Source organism: Symphalangus syndactylus, chromosome 1, assembly GCF_028878055.3.
Source record: "Symphalangus syndactylus isolate Jambi chromosome 1, NHGRI_mSymSyn1-v2.1_pri, whole genome shotgun sequence".
In the NCBI taxonomy this organism is placed as follows: domain Eukaryota; kingdom Metazoa; phylum Chordata; class Mammalia; order Primates; family Hylobatidae; genus Symphalangus; species Symphalangus syndactylus.
In genome coordinates, this window is record NC_072423.2 from 93706501 (window position 1) to 93725823 (window position 19323).

At 44.1% G+C, this 19323-nt stretch overlaps 1 protein-coding gene across 3 annotated transcripts in view; it reads right to left on the reverse strand.

Moving 5' to 3' along the window:
* The window catches only part of MAJIN (membrane anchored junction protein), a 33222-nt gene that overhangs the window by 6425 nt on the left and 7474 nt on the right, over positions 1-19323 (reverse strand). Inside the window, exons 2-9 of one of the 3 annotated variants that reach the window (XM_055248729.2) lie at positions 14837-14883; positions 13757-13874; positions 10411-10456; positions 5983-6058; positions 5372-5497; positions 3459-3490; positions 3044-3135; positions 1766-1829 (exon numbers count right to left, since the gene is read on the reverse strand). In XM_055248729.2, the coding sequence (XP_055104704.2) occupies positions 1766-1829; positions 3044-3135; positions 3459-3490; positions 5372-5497; positions 5983-6058; positions 10411-10456; positions 13757-13857 (537 nt within the window). In that variant the 5' untranslated portion in view covers positions 13858-13874; positions 14837-14883. Of the gene's footprint in view, positions 1-1765; positions 1830-3043; positions 3253-3458; positions 3491-5371; positions 5498-5982; positions 6059-10410; positions 10457-13756; positions 13875-14836; positions 14884-19323 lie in introns of all 3 variants that reach the window. The other 2 variants (XM_055248576.2, XM_055249086.2) reach the window with 2 other exon arrangements.

Here is a 19323-nt window from a genome sequence, read left to right on the forward strand (position 1 = left end):
TCTCAAAAAAGAAAAAAAAGGCCGGGCGTGGTGGCTCACGCCTGTAATCCCAGCACTTTGGGAGGCCAAGGCGGGCGGATCACAAGGTCAGGAGATCGAGGCCATCCTGGCTAACACAGTGAAACCCCGTCTCTACTAAAAAATACAAAAAATTAGCCGGGCGTGGTGGCGGGCGCCTGTAGTCCCAGCTACGCGGGAGGCTGAGGCAGGAGAATGGTGTGAACCCGGGAGGCAGAGCTTGCAGTGAGCCGAGATCGCGCCATTGCACTCCAGCCTGAGCGACAGAGCGAGACTCCGTCTCAGAACAAAACAAAACAAAAAATTTGTTGAATGAATGCATATGTAAATGTTTACTCGATAACTGCTCATGTTATGAGTCCTGGGAAGGTGAAGAAAGTGAGTTGTTTGTGTTTGGATACTTAGGGTCACAGCAACTTTGGAGACATACAGAAAAAAAGAAAGGATCTTTAAGGCATCGCTTCTCGGCCTTTTGGCTAAGATCAAGTGTGGATCTTTAAGGCATGGATACCAGCTAACAGCTATTTAAAGAGGGGAGAACAAGAAAAAGTCACTATTTTAGAGAATATATAGAAAAGAAGTCCTGAAATGGAGGAAGGGTATCAGATATATGAATATCTAAATGGGAAACATACCCCATAAATGAAATCTAATTCCATCAGGGGCCAGCCCTTCACTGCTCTAGAAGTTTTCTCTTACCAGTTATCAGTGCTGATACATGCCTAGCTCATTTGTTAAAACTAGATGTTCTGGCCGGGCTCGGTGGCTCACGCCTGTAATCCTAGCACTTTGGGAGGCCGAGGCAGGTGGATCACGAGGTTAGGAGGTCGAGACCATCCTGGCTAACATGGTGAAACCCCGTCTCTACTAAAAAATACAAAAAATTAGCCGGGCGTGGTGGCACACGCCTGTAGTCCCAGCTACTCGGGAGGCTGAGGCAGGAGAATGGCATGAACCCGGGAGGCAGAGCTTGCAGTGAGCCAAGATCGCACCACTGCACTCCAGCCTGGGTGACAGAGTGAGACTCCGTCTCAAAAAACAAAGAAACAAAAAAACAAACTAGATGTTCCCAGACTCAGACCCCAGTGTAGATGAAGGCAAAGTTTCCTAAAGGGAAAATTCTATACTGGATCCCACCTTAATTCTATACAGACATATTTTCTTATTTCAACTGCAGAGTACAAGTAGCTTTTTAAGCTGAGAAGAGAGGATTTTTTTTTTTTTTTTTTTGAGATGGAGTCTCATTCTGTTGCCCAGGCTGGAGGGCAGTGGCATGAACTTGGCTCACTGCAACCTCTGCCTCCTGGGTTCAAGAGATTCTCTTGCCTCAGCCTCCCCAGTAGCTGGGATTACAGAAGCCCACCACCACACTTGGCTAATTTTTTGTATTTTTAGTAGAGACTGGGTCTCACCAGGTTGGCCAGCCTGGTCTTGAACTCCTGACTTCAGGTGATCCGCCCGCCTCAGCCTCCCAAAATGCTGGAATTACAGGCATGAGCCACCGTACCAGGCAAAGAGAGGACTTTTTAACAAAAAAATTCATCGATGCATGTATTATGCAGTCACTTTGGGATGCGTTGTGACAAGGGCATAATAGTTGAATGTTATTCTGCAGACAGTGAAATCCAAGAATGAGTTCAGTCAATTCAATCTGCACGAAAAACCAAGATGTGCTGGTAACCGGAATCCTGACTTGTAATGGAACAGGAATAGCTAACAGCCTCTAAGGCTCCATTTTAGTACTTACTCTCCTGGTTTCCACAGGGGGCTTCTTTTTGCTGGGTCCTTGGCTGGAAGTCCCTATCTTGGCCCTGAGGTGGGGGGAAAATATGCAGGAAATGTTACTGGCAGAGGCAATATCACTACATTCAAGCAAATGTGGCCCAAATGAATATTTCAGCAGGTTGGCTATTTTTATACTACTCCTGGCTGGCAGAATAAATTGGGTGGCCAAATTTTCTTTGGGTGCTGCTTTACTTCACAGCAGAATCCCAGTTTGAGACACTTAGGGATCTGGGATTTGAGAAAGTGAAAATGTGATTGACAGCAGGTATCAGATTTTGAAATACTTGATTGTGCATCAAAACCCAGAGAAAGGGAAGATCTGAGACCTAATTTGCATGGAAAATTCAGTCGAATGGAACAGAGCAAAGCTTCATACCTCCAAGTACCCTCACATTCCACCTAGCTTGGAAAGGAGCTCCCTACCTCTTCACCTACATGTGCATCTGGAGAGCATGGGGTCAGCTTCCTAGTGGTCTACCTTATTTCTCCTGTATGTCTAGGGGTCCACAGAGTCCCAGGAAAAGGGTAGCTGTTCTCTGTGGGCCCAGGGTGGAAGCATCTTGGGCTAGAGAACAAACCACACCTTGGATTATTCCAGCAGCATTGTTATTAGCTTTCTAGGGTGCTAATAAGAATGACTGAATTGTCTTACTGACTCATTTTGTCCCTGATAGAGAATTGAAAGAAGAACATAAGTGGCCTCCACAATATGTTAGGGATGTACTCAACATTCCCCCTAATATCACAGCACTCCACCCAATGATTGATACATACCCTCTTGCAAACATTTATATTTTAGTCTGGACTGCATCTTAAGGTTCCAAAAGCTAACTGCTCACTGGGTAAAATAGAATTATATTTTATTTGTTCTTACTCTTTCAAGAGTTTCCCTATGTTTTTGTAAATATTCTGAGACTTCATAAGTCTTGTGCCTTCTGGTGACATTAACATAGTAAGTATTACTGAATGTGCTGAATTCAATTGTTTAGATCAGATTGTATTTCTTCTCAGCCTTCATCTTGAAAAGAAAAATCATACTTTGCTGAAAAAGGGACTGTGTTCAAATTATATTGTAAATATTAACTTGCTCCCTTTCCTTAGTCCACCCACTGTAATAGGCAGATACTGATGAAGTCCTGCAAAAGAAAGTGACTCGCCCAAGGACAGGATTAACCAACGGTAATAGCTGGCAAAGCCTAACTAGGACGCAGGAGCGAGCCTCTCTCCCCGCACCACTGACCCGTCCAGCCCTGGCCTGCTGGGGGAGCTGGGCTCGTCCATGTGTTTTCGTTTCCTCATCACAGCTCCTACTGCTGTCTTCTCAGCTGGGACCTTCAGGAGGAAGCAGATGCCTGTTACTCCTCCTTTCCAGAGTTGCTCACAGCTCATGAAGGCACAGTGAAGAAAACTCCCCATCTTTAAACTGCCAAAGGCAACTTTTAACACCAGCTTTGCAAGAAAGAATAGACATTCTATTACAGACATGGTCTCAGAAATCTAGCCAAGGGTGAAAATATGGTCTTATGTTTACAATTCTGACTGGACCTGGGCAGCAACTGAGGGGCAAAGTAAGGGGAAGAGGCAAGAGCAGGACTTTTTGGACAAAAGAAGGTGATAAAGGCAATTTTCATTTTGTACGGAAAAGGTAAACTTACCAACCCAAGAGGACTGTCACTTATTGGTTTCCCTACAATAGGAAATTTGAGTGTCATAATAGACTTAAGACTTTTTTTTTTTTTTTGAGATTAAGTCTCTGTCCCCCAGACTGGAGTGCAGTGGTGCGATCTCGGCTCACTGCAGCCTCCGTCTCTTGAGTTCAAGCGATTCTCCTCCCTCAGCCTCCCGAGTAGCTGGGACTACAGGCACATGCCACCACACCTGGCTAATTTTTGTATTTTTAGTAGAGAGAGGGGTTTCACCACATTGGCCAGGTTGGTCTCAAACTCCTGACCTCAGGTGATCCACCTGCCTTGGCCTCCCGAAGTGAGCCACCAGGCCTAGCCACAATGCTGTTTTACCTGGATTTCTGGCTACTATTTATTTCTTGGAACTGACCCCAGACAAAGACTCCTCATGTGCCCTTCTCCCTTCTACCTGGTACCATTTTCCCTAAAAATAGTGTCTTCAAACTCTCTTCCTCCCGTTTCAGAATGATTGTAATCTACGAGCTAGAAAGGGTTTGAAAAGGGAGGGGACGATCCTTACTAAAAAAGAAAAAAAGTAGAACTTCAGCTACCTGTGACAAATGAAAAGGGGAGATATTTTGAGGCAAGGCCTTTGCACCCCTTTTTTCTTTTTCCTTTTTTGAGACAGAGCTAGCTCTGTTGCCCAGGCAGGAGTGCAGTGGTGTGATCTTGGCTCACCAGAACCTCTGCCTCCCAGGTTCAAGCAATTCTCTTCCCTCAGCCTCCAGAGTAGCTGGGACTACAGGCATGCACCACCACCATGCCGGGCTACATCATATACATATATATATATATATATATTTTTTTTTTTTTTTTTCAGATGTCATCTTGCTCTGCCACCCAGGCTGGAGTGCAGTGGCGTGATCTCAGCTCACTGCTATCTCTGCCTCCCGGGTTCAAGCGATTCTTCTGCTTCAGCTTCCTGAGTAGCTAGGATTACAGGTGCACACCACCATGCCTGGCTAAATTTACTTTTAGTAGAGATGGGGTTTCACCGTATTGGTCAGGCTGGTCTTGAACTCCTGGCCTCAAGTGATCCTCCTGCCTTGGCCTCCCAAAGTACTGGGATTACAGGCATAAGCCACCATGCCCAGCCTGCACCCCTTTTCAAATCAAAAGGGTAGGTGTTTACTTGTCCCTCAATCAACAAAAACGCCCATGGCCTTCAGAGAATAAAAATTTGGGCTAGGCACAGTGGCTCATGCCTGTAATCCCCGTGTTTTGGGAGGCCAAGGTGGGAGGATCGCTTGAGCCCAGGAGTTTGAGACCCAACGGTGCAATATAGTCAGACCCCTGTCTCTACTAAAAAAAAAAAAATTAGCCGGGGGTGGTCGCACACACCTATAGTCCTAGCTACTTGGGAAGCTGAGGCAGGAGGATCACTTGAGCCCAGGAGTTAGAGGTTACAGTGAACTATGATCACACCACTGTACTCCAGCCTGGGTGACAGAGTGAGACCCTGTCTAAATAAAAATAAAATTGGGAGATACCTTTAAGACAGCTCTAAGGAGAAAATCATGGAATTCTCTCTAATGGAAGGGTTTATATAATAGTTATCTTTCATTCAGTGATTAAGTCAGGCTTTGTACTTTTCATCTACTAGTATTTATTTAATCCTTTTAACAACTCAGTGATATAGGTAGTAATATTATTCTTCACTATTTCACAAGGGAGGCACAGAAAGATTAATTTATCTAACTTCACACAGCTATTAAGTGGCAGGACCACCAGTATTTGAACTGGTCATTCTGGCCTGGAGCACATGATCCTGACCTGTGCACTGTATGACTGGAGCCCAATCTGGTAGCCCATTTCGCCATACCCAGCTGGCACGGCTAAATAATTTTCTTCTCTGCCATCCACATTCACATCATTCCACTTACCAGGTGACAGGTTTTCATGGAACCATTTCATCTCCACGTATAGAGTAAAAACAAATGGGTAGGGGATCAAGATAATTTCCCCATGTTTGAATTTCAGGTGGGAAACTCTCTCCCATTTGCTTTTATCTGGAAAATGGTGCTAAGGAGTAAGGAAAGATGCCAGTATGCATTCCTAAGTACCATTTTAGGGATGAGACTCTCTCTCCTTCCCCTGACCTACCCTCCAAACTGCCTATGGTTTTGCTACTTCCATTTGAGTCTAAAATGTGAGCTGTAGCTCATTTCCAGCCAGAAAAGAAAGGATAGGCTGGGCGCAGTGGCTCATGGCTGTAATCCCAGCACTTTGGGAGGCCGAGGCGGGTGGATCACCTGAGGTCAGGAGTTCAAGACCAGTCTGGCTAACATGGTGAAATAGCGCCTCTACGAAAAATACCAAAATTAGCCAGGTGCGGTGGCACATGCCTGTAATCCCAGCTACTCAAGAGGCTGAGGCAAGAGAATCGCTTGAACCTGGGAGGCTGAGGTTGCAGTGAGCCAAGATCATGCCATTGCACTCCAGCCTGGGCAACAGAGCAAGACTCCATCTCAAAAAAAAAAAAAAAAAAGGATACAGGGAAATATAATGAAGTGTTCTGTAGCAAAGGGCTGAAGATTGTCCAAGTTTCCCAAGACCACGCGGACAGAATCCTGAAAAACATATTTGAAATGACTTTAACACTGTTGAGTCTCAGCCAATCTTTGTTTATATTTGTCACTGCTACTCACATACCCTATACAGTATCAAAACTGAACTATTTGCTGTTCCTTTAACACGTGTTCTGATTCTCCATTTCTTTTCTTTCTTTCTTTTTTCTTTTTGAGAGAGTCTTGTTTTGTGGGCTAGGCTGAAGTGCAGTTGCATGATCTCTGCTCACTGCAATCTCTGCCTCCTGGGCTCAAGTGATCTTCCCACCTCAGCCTCCCCAGTAACCGGGACTACAGGCGTGCATCACCATACCCGTCTAATTTTTTTATTTTTTGTAGAGATGTGGTTTCATCATGTTGCCCAGGATGGTCTTGAACTCCTGGGCTCAAGTGCTCTGCCCTCCTCGGTCTCCCAAAGTGCTGGGATTACAGGCGTGAGCCACTGCACCCAGCCCGCTTCTCCATTTCTATGCTTTTGCATAGAAAGGGAATTTCTCTTCCTGAAATGCCCTTTCCACCCATCAGCACTTGTCCAAATCTGACCTATCCTTTCAGGCATAGTTCAAAAGCCATCTCCTCCAGAAATCTTTCCCTGATTTACCAAGTTATAATTAACTGTTAGTATCAAACTTCACAGTAGTTAGCCTGGAGTCTTTACTACATTCCACATACAAATGTTTTATATTCCTTACCGGGAGATCTACTTGAAGTAGAATATACACCTGATTTATCTTAGTATCCCTTCTATGGTGTCTACCACCATGAATAATGCATAACAAGTCCTCACTAAATGTACATTGAATGAATGAATAATACTGGTATTAACTGATATATAGTATTTTGCTTTTGTTTAAGTCAAACCTTTTTTTCACTCACTTTAAATTTTAATTGATTAGTCCCTAATTAAGCTATATGCTTATTAGTCTATACTAATTAATTTGGCATCATAAAGACTACTAAATTTCTATGGGGAAAAAAGTCTCAATTTCAGTCCCAGCCTTGTCATTTCACCCTTAAGCTTCAGTGTTCTCATGTTTGTGTTCAAAGAAGATAGAAACTGTGGCCAGCGCAGTGGCTCATGCCTGTTATCCCAGCACTCTGGGAGGCCAAGGCAGGTGGATTGCTTCAGCCCAGGAGTTCAAGACTGGCCTGGGCAACATGGCAATACTCTATCTCTACAAAATATACAAAAATGAGTTGGGTGTAGTGGCACATGCCAGTAGTCCCAGCTACTTGGGAGGCTGAGGTGGGAGGGTCACCTGAACCTCGGAGGTCGAGGCTGCAGTGAGCTATGATTGCGTCACTGCCCTCTAGCCTAGGCGACAGAGCGAAACCTTGTCTCAAAAAAAAAAAAAAAGAAATTGTGTCTTGTTTATCTTTGTATTCTCCATAGTAGCACAGTGTCTAGCTTGTAATTATACTGGCTAATATTTATTGAGTAATTACTGTGGGAAGTGTTACTGTTTTTTGTTTTTTTGAGACAGAATCTCGTTGTGTCACCCAGGCTGGAGTGCAGTGGCACAATCTTGGCTCACTGCAACCTCCACCTCCTGGGTTCAAGCAGTGCTATACCTCAACCTCCCAAGTAGCTAGGATTATAGGCACGCACTACCATGCCCAGCTAATTTTTTGTATTTTTAGTAGAGATGGGGTTTCGCCATGTTGCCCAGGCTGGTCTCAAATCCCTGAGCTCAGGCAATCCACCCACCTTGGCCTCCCAAAGTGCTAGGATTACAGGCATGAGCGACCATGCCCGGCCTTTTTTTTTGTTTTTTTTGAGATGAAGTTTTGTTCTTGCCCAGGCTGGAGTCTGGAGTGCAATGGCTTGGTCTCCACTCACTGCAACCTCTGCCTCCCAGGTTCAAGTGATTCTCCTGCCTCAGCCTCCTGAGTAGCTGGGATTACAGGTGCCTGCCACCATACCTGGCTAACTTTTGTATTTTTGGTAGAGATGGGGTTTCACTATGTTGGCCAGGCCGGTCATGAACCCCTGACCTCAAGTGATCTGCCCACCTTGGCCTTCCAAAGTGCTGGGATTACAGGCGTGAGCCACCAAGCCTGGCTGTGTTTTTATACATATTAATTAATTTAACTCTCACAAAAACCCTGTGAGATAGGCAATTCTGTTATTCCCATTTTACAGACGGGGAAACAGACAAAGAGAGGTGAAAAAATGTAGTCTAGGTTACATAACTAGAACTAGCGGGCCCAAGACCTGAACCAAGGCAGCGGGGTTCCAGAGCTCCTAGTCTTAACCCCTAGGCTAGCCTGCTTCTCAGTAAATGTTTTCTTTTTTTTTTTTTTTTTTTGAGACGGAGTCTCACTCTGTTGCCCAGGCTGGAGTGCAGTGGTGCGATCTCGGCTCACTGCAACCTCCGCCTCCCAGGTTCAAGCAATTCTCCTGCCTCAGCCTCCTGAGTAGCTTAGACTACAGCTATGTGCCACCACACCCAGCTAATTTTTGTATTTTTAGTAGAAACAGGGTTTCGCCATGTTGGCCAGTCTGGTCTTAAACTCCTGACCTCAGGTGATCCACCTGCCTCGGCCTCCCAAAGTGCTGGGATTAAAGGTGTGAGCCACAGCGCCTAGCCTCAGTAAGTGTTTTCTAAATGAAGAAAAGAGAATGATAACATCTGACCCCAAACTAGTGAGCATAACAGAAAGATATATATGCATATCAAATGCACCTTGGAAATATGACATATGTTGAATGTAAATACCCTCGAGCTACTAATTATTGAGCTGTGTGGCAGGCATTGCAGACATCTATTTCTAATCCTCAGTCTTGAAACAGGCCTTCTTTATTAACTTCATTTGACAGGTAAGGAAACAGACTCAGAGAGGGTAGGTATTTTGCCCAGAGTCAAACTGTGAATGGCAGAACACTTCCCATAGTAATTACTCAATAAATATTAGCTATTATAATTAGAAGCTAGACACTATCCTAGTATGGAGACTTCAAATCCAGGTTTGACTGGCTCTAAAGTCTGTGTTCCCTCCTCTCTGTTATGCTTCTGTGAGCTTTTCACTGCTCAGGTTAACTGAAGCAAAGTGAAATAAAGCCCACTCTGCTCATAATTAAAATAGGTAGAATGGCCGGGCGCAGTGGCTCACACCTGTAATCCCAACACTTTGGGAGGCCGAGGCGGGTGGATCACAAGGTCAAGAGATCGAGACCATCCTGGCCAACACGATGAAACCCCATCTCTACTAAAAATACAAAAATTAGCTGGGCGTGGTGGTGCACACCGGTAGTCCCAGCTACTTGGGAGGCTGAGGCAGGAGAATCGCTGGTACCCAGGAGATGGAGGTTACATTGAGCCAAAATCGTGCCACTGCACTCCAGCCTGGTGACAGAGCGAAACTCCGTCTCAAACAAAACAAAACAAAACAAAACAAAACAAAACAAAAACAGGTAGAACATTTTCTTGGTCCTATGTTAAAATAACTTATTCATAATGATATCCTTGAGGGTCCTGCAAGATCCTAATGTATCTTTTAACACTTAGCCAAAGAGGTACCTTCTTAAGGGTATGACTCAGTTTTGGTTTCACGAGTTTTGTGTTTAAGTGTATTTAATTGCTTTAAAATGTGGAGGCATATGTCTTAAGAAATCACAATAGTCATAAATCACTGAATTGTGAAGTCAGAAGAGGAAAAGCTAGTTTAGACCTCTCATTTTCCAAATGAGGCAATTAAGATCCAAGTTGATATATGATTTGCCAACAGTCACACAGCTAAGTGGTGGCTACGCCAGGACTGGAATCCAGGGCCAACCCCCAGAACCCTAACTCCTTGTCCATTGCTTCCACCAATTTGTAAAGTTGATCACCTGCTCAGTCTTCTTCTGTAGGCAAACCTAAAGCTAGAGGAACTGGGTAGAAAGGAATGAAAATGAAGTCGGAATAAGGCAATTGCAAATGTTTCCAATTAAAATGAAGACACAGCAGCCTTGTCTGTGTATTTACAGTCGAGTTTCCTGAACGTCAAGTACCAGGCAGTGGTTGGGATGGTGAGGTTTCCCGGAACCCTGGAAGGAGGCAGTCCTCCGGAATCTTTCTCTATGCCAGCTGCAACAAAAGAGAGCTGCCCAAGGCTGGAAACTCTGTTGAAAACAAAAAGCTCTCAGCCTCAAAGGTGCTGACACTTCAACTAGGAAAACTGAGCAAGAATACAGGTTTTAAATTCCCATGGAAAAACATAAAGTTCCTTTGCAAAAGAGATGTAGCAGGAAGAAGCCAAGTTACCGAGTGGAGGTTGTGACTCAGTATGTAGGAAATAATTAAAACCTGAATGTGGATGCATCCTTAGCTGAAAGAGTAACTTTTCCAGAAGTCGTATGCTTCTTTCCTTACCTCCAGCTCCTGGGTGATGACTTCCTTATTTTCTATCTCTTCTCCTCTAGAAGGTAAACAGAAAAGAGACAAGTAAGACATGAAGGAAAGCTCTGGAGACAGTAGACTCTACTAGGGCAAAAATAACACTTCCACTGAGCTAAAGAAACATAAGTAAAACTGTGTATGCTGACCCAGTGCTCACGGAGAAGAAGAGATCACCTAGGTAGTATGGTCTAAACATTGGCATAAAATGACTTCTCTCAACCTGCCAAGACCTGAAATTCCCACTGTGAAAGTTAATCATTTGTTAGAACAGTTGTACTTTAAGTGTGCTTTGGGGACCCTTTCAATGGGTCTTCAAGGGTAAAACTATTTTCATAATACTAAGGTATTATTTGCCTTTCTCACTGTGTTAATATTTGTAACCATGATTGCAAAAGCAATGGTGGGCAAAATTGCCAGTGCCTTAGCACAAATCTAGCCAGTTGCACTAGGCTGTACTATCAGTCAAAGTAATCTTTACTGCTGCATAGGAAAAAAAAAAATCCAGTTTCACTGAATATCCTTGAGGAAGCAGAAAAAAAAAAAGCAATCATTTTATAAAATCTCAATCTTCAACTACACGTCTCTTTAAATGTTATGTGATAAAACACGAAGTATGCACAAAGCACTTCTGCTGCATACCAAAATATGATAGTTATTTTAGGGAAACTCACTTGTGTGACTGTTTAAGCTGCAAACTGAACTGTCTGCTTTTCTTCATGGAATATTTTACTTGAATGATCAGCTAACAGACAAACTAAGGTTGTTATTCACACTTGGAAGTTTGACAGACACTTTCTTAAAAATGAATAAAATAGGCATGTCAACTCAAGGAAAAGAACTGACAATACTTGTTGTCAACAGTAAATTTTGGGCTTTCAAGTGAAAATTTAAATTTTGGAAAATTTCCGTCCACCATTTTGAGTTTGACAGTTTCCAGATATGTCAACACTTTTAAGATTGTGGTGATATTAACAAATATTTTTTGATACTGTATAATGAAATGTATCAATATTTGGAGGATGTGCATAATTCAGTGAACCAAAATATTCCAAATGACCAATGAAACACATCATGTTACAAAATCATCCTAGGTCAGGCCGGGCACAGTGGCTCACACCTGTTAATCCTGGCGCTTTGGGAGGCCAGGCGGGTGGATCACCTGAGGTCAGGAGTTCGAGACCAGCCTGGCGAACGTGGTGAAACCCCGTCTCTACTAAAAATACAAAAAAGGCCCAGTGCGGTGGCTTACGCCTGCAATCCCAGCACTTTGGGAGGCTGAGGCAGGTGGATCACCTGAGGTTGGGAGTTTGAAACTAGCCTGATCAACATGGAGAAACCCCATCTCTACTAAAAATAAAAAATTAGCCGGGCATGGTGGTGCATGCCTGTAATCCTAGCTACTTGGGAGGCTGAGGCAGGAGAATTGCTTGAACCGGGAGGCAGAGGTTTTGGTGAGCTGAGATCGTGCCATTGCACTCCAGCCTGGGCAACAAGAGTGAAACTCCATCTCAAAAAAAAAATAAATAAATAAAAATAAAAATACAAAAAATTAGCTGGGTGTGGTAGCAGGCGCCTGTAATTCCAGCTACTTGGGAGGTTGCAGTAGGAGAATCACTTGAACCCGGGAGGTGGAGGTTGCAGTGAGCCAAGATCGCACCATTGCACTCCAGCCTGGGTGACAAGAGTGAAACACGGTCTCAAAACAAAACAAAAACAAAAATCATCCTAGGTCAAACATCCATTCAAAGAACAACTAAGACCAGTGGATTTTAATGTAACAGAGTTAAAAAAGTTCATGACATAATTTCAGATTCCACATTGCAACTAATCTTAAAAATAACTACCATTAATTTAAAAAAAAAACCCAAACTACAATCTGTCCAGTTTTGTCGTAGGGTCAAAGAATATCCACAATGATCTGAGAGGGCTACTAATATAGTCCTACCTTTCCAAACTACAAATACATATAAGCTGTTTTTTTTTTTTTTTTTTTTTTTTTTGAGACGTTGTTTCACTCTTGTTGCCCAGGCTGGAGTGTACAGTGTGATTTCGGTCCATTGCAACCTCCACCTCCCCGGTTCAAGCGATTCTCCTACCTCAGCCTCCCAAGTAGCTGGGATTACATGCACCCACCGCCACGCCTCGCTAATTTTTGTATTTTTAGTAGAGATGGGGTTTCACCATGTTGGCCAGACTGGTCTCAAACTCCTCAGATGATCCGCTTGCCTCGGCCTACCAATGTGCTGGGATTACAGGTGTGAGCCACTGTGCCTGGCCAAATTTTTGCTTTAATTTTTATGACAAATATTGACAGATTAATCAAAAGCTCTTTGGGGTCCTTAATAATTTTAAAGAGTGCAAGTTGGGTGCGGGTGGCTCATGCCTGGAATTCCAACACTTTGGAAAGCTAAAGAGGGAGGATCCCTTGGGCCCAGGAGTTTGAGACCAGCCTGAGCAACATAGTGAGACTTCATTCCTACAAAAAATAATTTTAAAATTAGCCTGGTGTGGTGGCACTATGCCTGTAGTCCTAGCTTCTGTGGAGGCGGAGGGGGGAGGATCCCTTGAGCCCAGCAGGTCAAGGCTGCAGTGATCACACTACTACATGTGAAACCCTGTCTTGGGAGAAAAAAAAAAAAAAAGAAAGAAAAATTGCAAGGCAGTCGAGATGAAAAATATATATACTTTTTGAGACGGAGTCTCACTCTGTGGCCCAGGCTGGAGTACAGTGGCACAATCTCAGCTCACTGCAACCTCCATCTCCCAGGTTCAAGCAATTCTCCTGCCTCAGCCTCCCACCACCATGCCTGGCTAATTTTTGTATTTTTAGTAGAGACGGGGTTTCACCATGTTGGCCAGGCTGGTCTTGAACTCCTGACCTCAAGTGATCCATCCACCTCGGCCTCCCAAAGTGCTGGGATTATAGGTGTGAGCCACTATGCCCATCCCTGAGATGTAAAATTTTGAGAAACACTGCTTCAAAGATATGTTGTCCTAGGCTGGGTGTGGTGCCTCACACCTATAATCCCAACACTTGGGGAGACAGAGGTGAGAGGATTGCTTGAGGCCAGGGGTTTGAGACTAGCTTGGACAACATAGCGAGATCTGCTTCTTTAAAAAAAAAAAAAAAAGTTGTCTCTAATTTAGAAACTCATATGAATAATATATATACTGAATATAAAATTCCTGGGAAAGAGCCCTGCAAGATGCTACTTTACCAGTCTCCTGAACTGGGTGAAGGTAAAGAAGAGGTGACCTGTGGGAATGCAGTAGCACTAACTGGTGTTTGCACAGGCTACCCTCCTACCTTTGAAATTACCTGATACTCTTCCCATATCTGATTTTGAATTTATACACATTGGGTCCTGCATGAAGAAACCTCGTCTCTGGAAACGGGTAGGTAAAGGGTTTTAAACTCATTGCCCCCAAACGATAGCCTAAATAAAATAGAAATATTAGATAATTACTAAAAAGCTAACGATTGTTCCTTATTTACAGGAAAGGGAACCTGCCCAATCTGTAACATCTCTTCATGAGTAAAATGTCCAGCACTCAGCACTACTGCCTATGTACCAGGATCATCACTTGTAGCATTCTCCTACCTGCATGGGGAAAATACAGTGTGTTGGGATAAGCTTTATGCTTGCAGTCAAAAGCCCAGAATTCAAGTTTGATCATTTATGACCTTGTGTAAATCATTTCTCTTCAAGAAGACTCATGTCCCAGCACTTTGGGAGGCCCAGGCGGGCGGATCATGAGGTCAGGAGATCGAGACCACGATGAAACCCAGTCTCTACTAAAAATACAAAAAATTAGCCGGGCGTGGTGGCGGGCGCCTGTAGTCCCAGCTACTCGGAGAGGCTGAGGCAGGAGAATGGCGTGAACCTGAGAGGCAGGAGAATGGCGTGAACCTGAGAGGCGGAGCTTGCAGTGAGCCGAGATTGCGCCACTGCACTCCAGCCTTGGCGACAGAGCGAGACTCCGTCTCAAAAAAAAAAGAAGACTAATGATACTAGTTATCTGCCCTGATGACTCAGAGTCTTTGTTAGAATTAAATGTTTCTCCCAAGTTATCTCTTGAATCTGTTCTTCTCTCCCATCCCCACTTTCACTGGAATCTCAGTGGATACAGAGAGGGTGCAAGTTAAATAATGACACAATCCAAAGGATACACCAATTACAAGCCAATTAGGAGGACGTTTGGTATCAATTTTAGATGAAATTAAGGTATTACTACAACTTTCTGCCACAACCAATGCAGCAAATAAGGATGTACACTAATGTTTTTGAGTGGCACCAAGGAATGGCTTATTTTCCAGATCTATCAATTACTCTTCCTTTCCCCCACTTGTGAGGCTTCCCTGTGTTCCAAGAGTGCCTACTATACCCCTAGCACTTACTGTTTTATTTCTCCTGTTCTAGAATCTCTGTCCACTTAAGGTCATCTCTGTGGGGAGTTAAGGGGAGAGATGGAAAAAATAAAAATAAATAATTAGAGGAGATCCAGAGTTCCTAAGGATCAAAACTAGTTATATACATCAGTACAAGTATACAAATATACATGGTATTGGTTTCAGAGGCAGCTGAGATGGAGTCGACAAAACAGGCCCAAAATAAGGAGAATCTGAGTGTGAACCTCAGTCCAATGTCCTTAATTTCTCTGAGCCTTGGTTTTCTTACTTACACCATAACAATTCTCAATAACAACTTTTGCCATGCCCTATTCTAAGTTTAATCTCACTTAATCCTCACAACAAGCCTGTAAGTCTAAATTTGATAGGTCAGGAAACTGAGGCACTGAGGAATGAAGTAAACTGCCCATAGCTATGAATGTTGGAATTTGAATTTAAACTAAGGCAATACAGATGCAGAATTGATATTCTTAACCACTCTGCCAGTCTGCTTCCTGGGGTTATAAGGAAGAAAAAACAAGATAATAAACATAAAATCACTTTTTAAGCAGTAAAATATCATATACACATAAAGGACTATTTTCATTATGCTTTTCTCCACATTATTCTGATGCCATTTCTACTCAGCAGGGAAAACTCTTCTATGGTAGAAACTCTATGGTAGAGTCACAAGTTCTACGTGCCCAAAGAATGGAATTTCCCACAGTTTCCAAAGTTCAAGTCTGGGGCTGCCAGTAAAGAGATACCCCAGTGTCTGATCTTGGCTGCTTGGGATTAGAATGACATGAGACTGGAGCCAGAGTCCATGAGACTATTTAGACTAGAATTGCAGTCAAAAATGAAAAGAAATAATTGTGCCAACTGCAAAGTCCCCAGAGGGGAAATACTGATCATATCCTGAGAAAAAACTTACTGATGCCCCACACTAAAGGCATGGCAGGAACCCAGGCTAGTTTTGATGTTTTAGTGCCAGATGACTCTTCTCAGTAGGTGGTGAGCCCACCTGGTGAGACTTACATTGCTGCCACAGAAATTTAACTCTTAATTCTTACAAGGATTCTTTTTTTATTTTTGTGGTGTTTTTTTTTTTGAGACAGGGTCTCACTCTGTCACCCAGTCTGGAGTGAAGTGGCATGATCTCGGCTCACTGCAACTTCTGCCTCCCAGGTTCAAGTGATCCTCCTGCCTCAGCCTCCCGAGTAGCAGGGACTACAGGCATACGCCACCACGCCCAGCTAATTTTTGTATTTTTAGTAGAGACGGGCTTCACCATGTTGGCCAGACTGGTCTTGAAGTCCTGACCTCAGGTGATCTGCCTGCTTCGGCCTCCCAAAGTGCTGGGATTACAGGCATGAGCCATTGTGCCCGGCAATTTTTTTTTTTTTTTTTTTTTTGAGACAGAGTCTTGCTCTGTCTCCCAGGCTGGAGTGCAGTGGCGCGATCTCTGCTCACTGCAAGCTCTGCCTCCCAGGTTCATGCCATTCTCCTGCCTCAGCCTCCAGAGTAGCTGGGACTATAGGCGCCCGCCACCACACCCAGCTAATTTTTTTGTATTTTTAGTAGAGACGGGGTTTCACCGTGTTAGCCAGGACGGTCTCGATCTCTGGGCCTCGTGATCCACCCGCCTCGGCCTCTCAAAGTGCTGAGATTACAGCGTGAGCCACTGCGCCTGGCTTTTTTTTTTCTTTTCCTTTTTTTTTTTTTTTTTTTTTTAAGAGACAGGGTCTTGCTCTGCCATCCAGGCTGGAGTACAGTGGTATACTCATGGCTCACTGCAGCATCAAACTCCTAGGCTCAAGGGATCCTCCCACCTTAGCCTCCAGACTAGCTAGGACTACAGATGCACACCATCATGCCCAGCTAATTTTTAAAATTTTTGGAGACAGGGTCTCACTATGTTGCCCAGGCTGGTCTCGAACTCCTGGCCTCAAGTGATCCTTCTGCCTCGGCCTCCCAAAGTGCTGGATTATAGGCATGAGCCACTGCCATCTGGCCAGGGGATTCTACTAGGATGCAATGACTTGCCTCCCGCCCCACCCCCAACAGAGGGATGGGGCATCACAGCAAAGGAAATGAAGGACATTTGCTGGAAATGCCAGTCCAAAGAGGAAATTTCATGTGCTGTACCACAGCTGGCTGTCTGAAAGAAGGAAAAACAGCCCTCTTCTAGCTAGGGCCTGTTCATGTTAATTGCTGGCTGCCCAATTCAGAAACAAACACCATACACTAATTACCTCATTTGAAAATAAAGATTAGACAGTGTATCCAAACAACCACATAGGAGTAATGGTTCAAATATTTCACAGGGTTATTTTCCAACACTGAGTACTGTGGCCATGGTGATATTATGTCCCAGTAACTATTATTAAGTTGATGAGATCTTGCATATGAAGGGTCAGACTCTCCACGCATTTTTAGATGACCACAAATCATGGCTTTAAAACAAAGGAAGAAAACTTACAGGCAGTATGGGATAGTGCAAAAGACGTAAGATTTGGAATTGGAGGACCAAGGCTTGAGTCCTGCTTCTGCTTCTATTAGTCATTAGTCCCTGAGCAAGTCACTTAACTTCTTCATTTCCTAGTTTCTATGTCTACAAATGGGGATTCCAACGACCCCTGGAATGTGGGGATTAAATGAGATAATGCTGTAAGTAGCTACTTTGGAAATTCCAGAGTATTATATAAACATTAGCCCTTATGATAGATTTGAAGAGTTTCTCCCTAAATGCTTCACTAGAAAAGCAAATTCAAAGCCGGGCACGGTAGCTCACGCCTGTAATCTCAGCACTTTAGGAGGCCGAGGTAGGAGATCACCCGAGGTCAGGAGTTTGAGACCAGTCTGGCCAATGTGGCGAAACCCCGCCTCTACTAAAAATACAAAAATTAGCCGGGCGTGGTGGGGGGCACCTGCAATCCCAGCTACTCGGGAGGCTAAAGCACGAAAATTGCTTGAACCCAGGTTGTGGAGGTTGCAGTGAGCCAAGATCGTGCCACTGCACTCCAGCATGGGAGATAGAGCGAGACTCAAAAAAACAAAAAACAAAAAAGCAAATTCAAGAGAGCAGTACTTTCCAGGAAATCAATTCTTGAGACAGAGAGCACACATGTGCAAAACTGATTAGCTTTAATCTCAATGCAAAATCTGAAAAATTCCAACCAAGAACTTTTCCTTGAAAATACCCAAGAATTAGATGTAAATGACACATAGGGACTGATGTTTGAAGGAAAATTATTTTTCAAGATTTTGGTAATTTGCTTCACATAAACACCTGGGTCAGCACATAGAACCTGAAGCAGGGCCAAATGCTATATAAGGATAATAATATTGACTACTGAGGCAAAAGGAGCTTATGATTTAGCACTCTGCTACTAAATATGTCTGGTGACAGTTGATAAAGTCTTTCACAGTGTTGAGAAATAAAAGAGCTTCCATAAGCACTTATTCAAAATACAGTGACTGGGCTGGGCGCAGTGGCTCACGCCTGTAATCTCAGCACTTTAGGAGGCTGCAGCGGGTGGATCACCTGAGGTCGGGTGTTTGAGACCAGGCTGGCCAACATGGTGAAACCCCGTCGTTACTAAAAACACAAAACTTAGCCGGGCATGGTGGTGGGCGCCTGTAATCCCAGCTACTTGGGAGACTGAGGCAAAAGAATCGCTTGAACCTGGGGAGGTGGAAGCTGTGATGAACCAAGATTGTGCCACTGCACTCCAGCCTGGGCAACAGAGCAAGACCCCATCTCAAGACCATTAATGAGTGTAGGTAACAAAATATACGAAAATCTGATGCTATGAATCCAACACCCATGTTTTAGAAATGAGATCGAGGACAGATGACTAGCTGCTCCTTCCACATTTTTTTTGAGATGGAGTCTCACTCTGTTGCCCAAGCTGGAGTGCAGTAGCATGATCTCAGCTCACTGCAACCTCTGCCTCCCGGGTTCAAGTGATTCTCCTGTCTCAGCCTCCCACGTAGCTGGGATTACAGGCATGTGCCAACACACCTAAGTTTTGTGTTTTTTTTTAGTAGAGACAGGGTTTCACCATGTTGGCCAGCCTGGTCTTGAACTCCGGACCTCAGGTGATCTACCTGCCTGGGCCTCCCAAAGTGCTGGGATTACAGGTGTAAGCCACTGCGCCCAGCCTCCTTCCACTTTCAAAAGTCCTTGGCTGGTCTCAGAGGTCTGTTCACCTTTGCTGAAGTAGATTCAGTCTGTATGTCCAACTAGAGACTCATGAACGCCTATATCTGGAAACGCCTTCCATTTTGGTGGGGATGACAGGGAAGTGACTTCTCCAAAGAAGGAAATGACTTCCACAAAGTTACATAATCCAGGATTAGCCCCTCAAGATTGTTGACTTCTTTGGCACACACGTTTTTCATTACAACATATCATTCGGTCAGTCATTTTACCAAACTGTAACCCTGGTCACGCTCACCACCCTGCGTGACAAAGGCAATTAATTATGGAT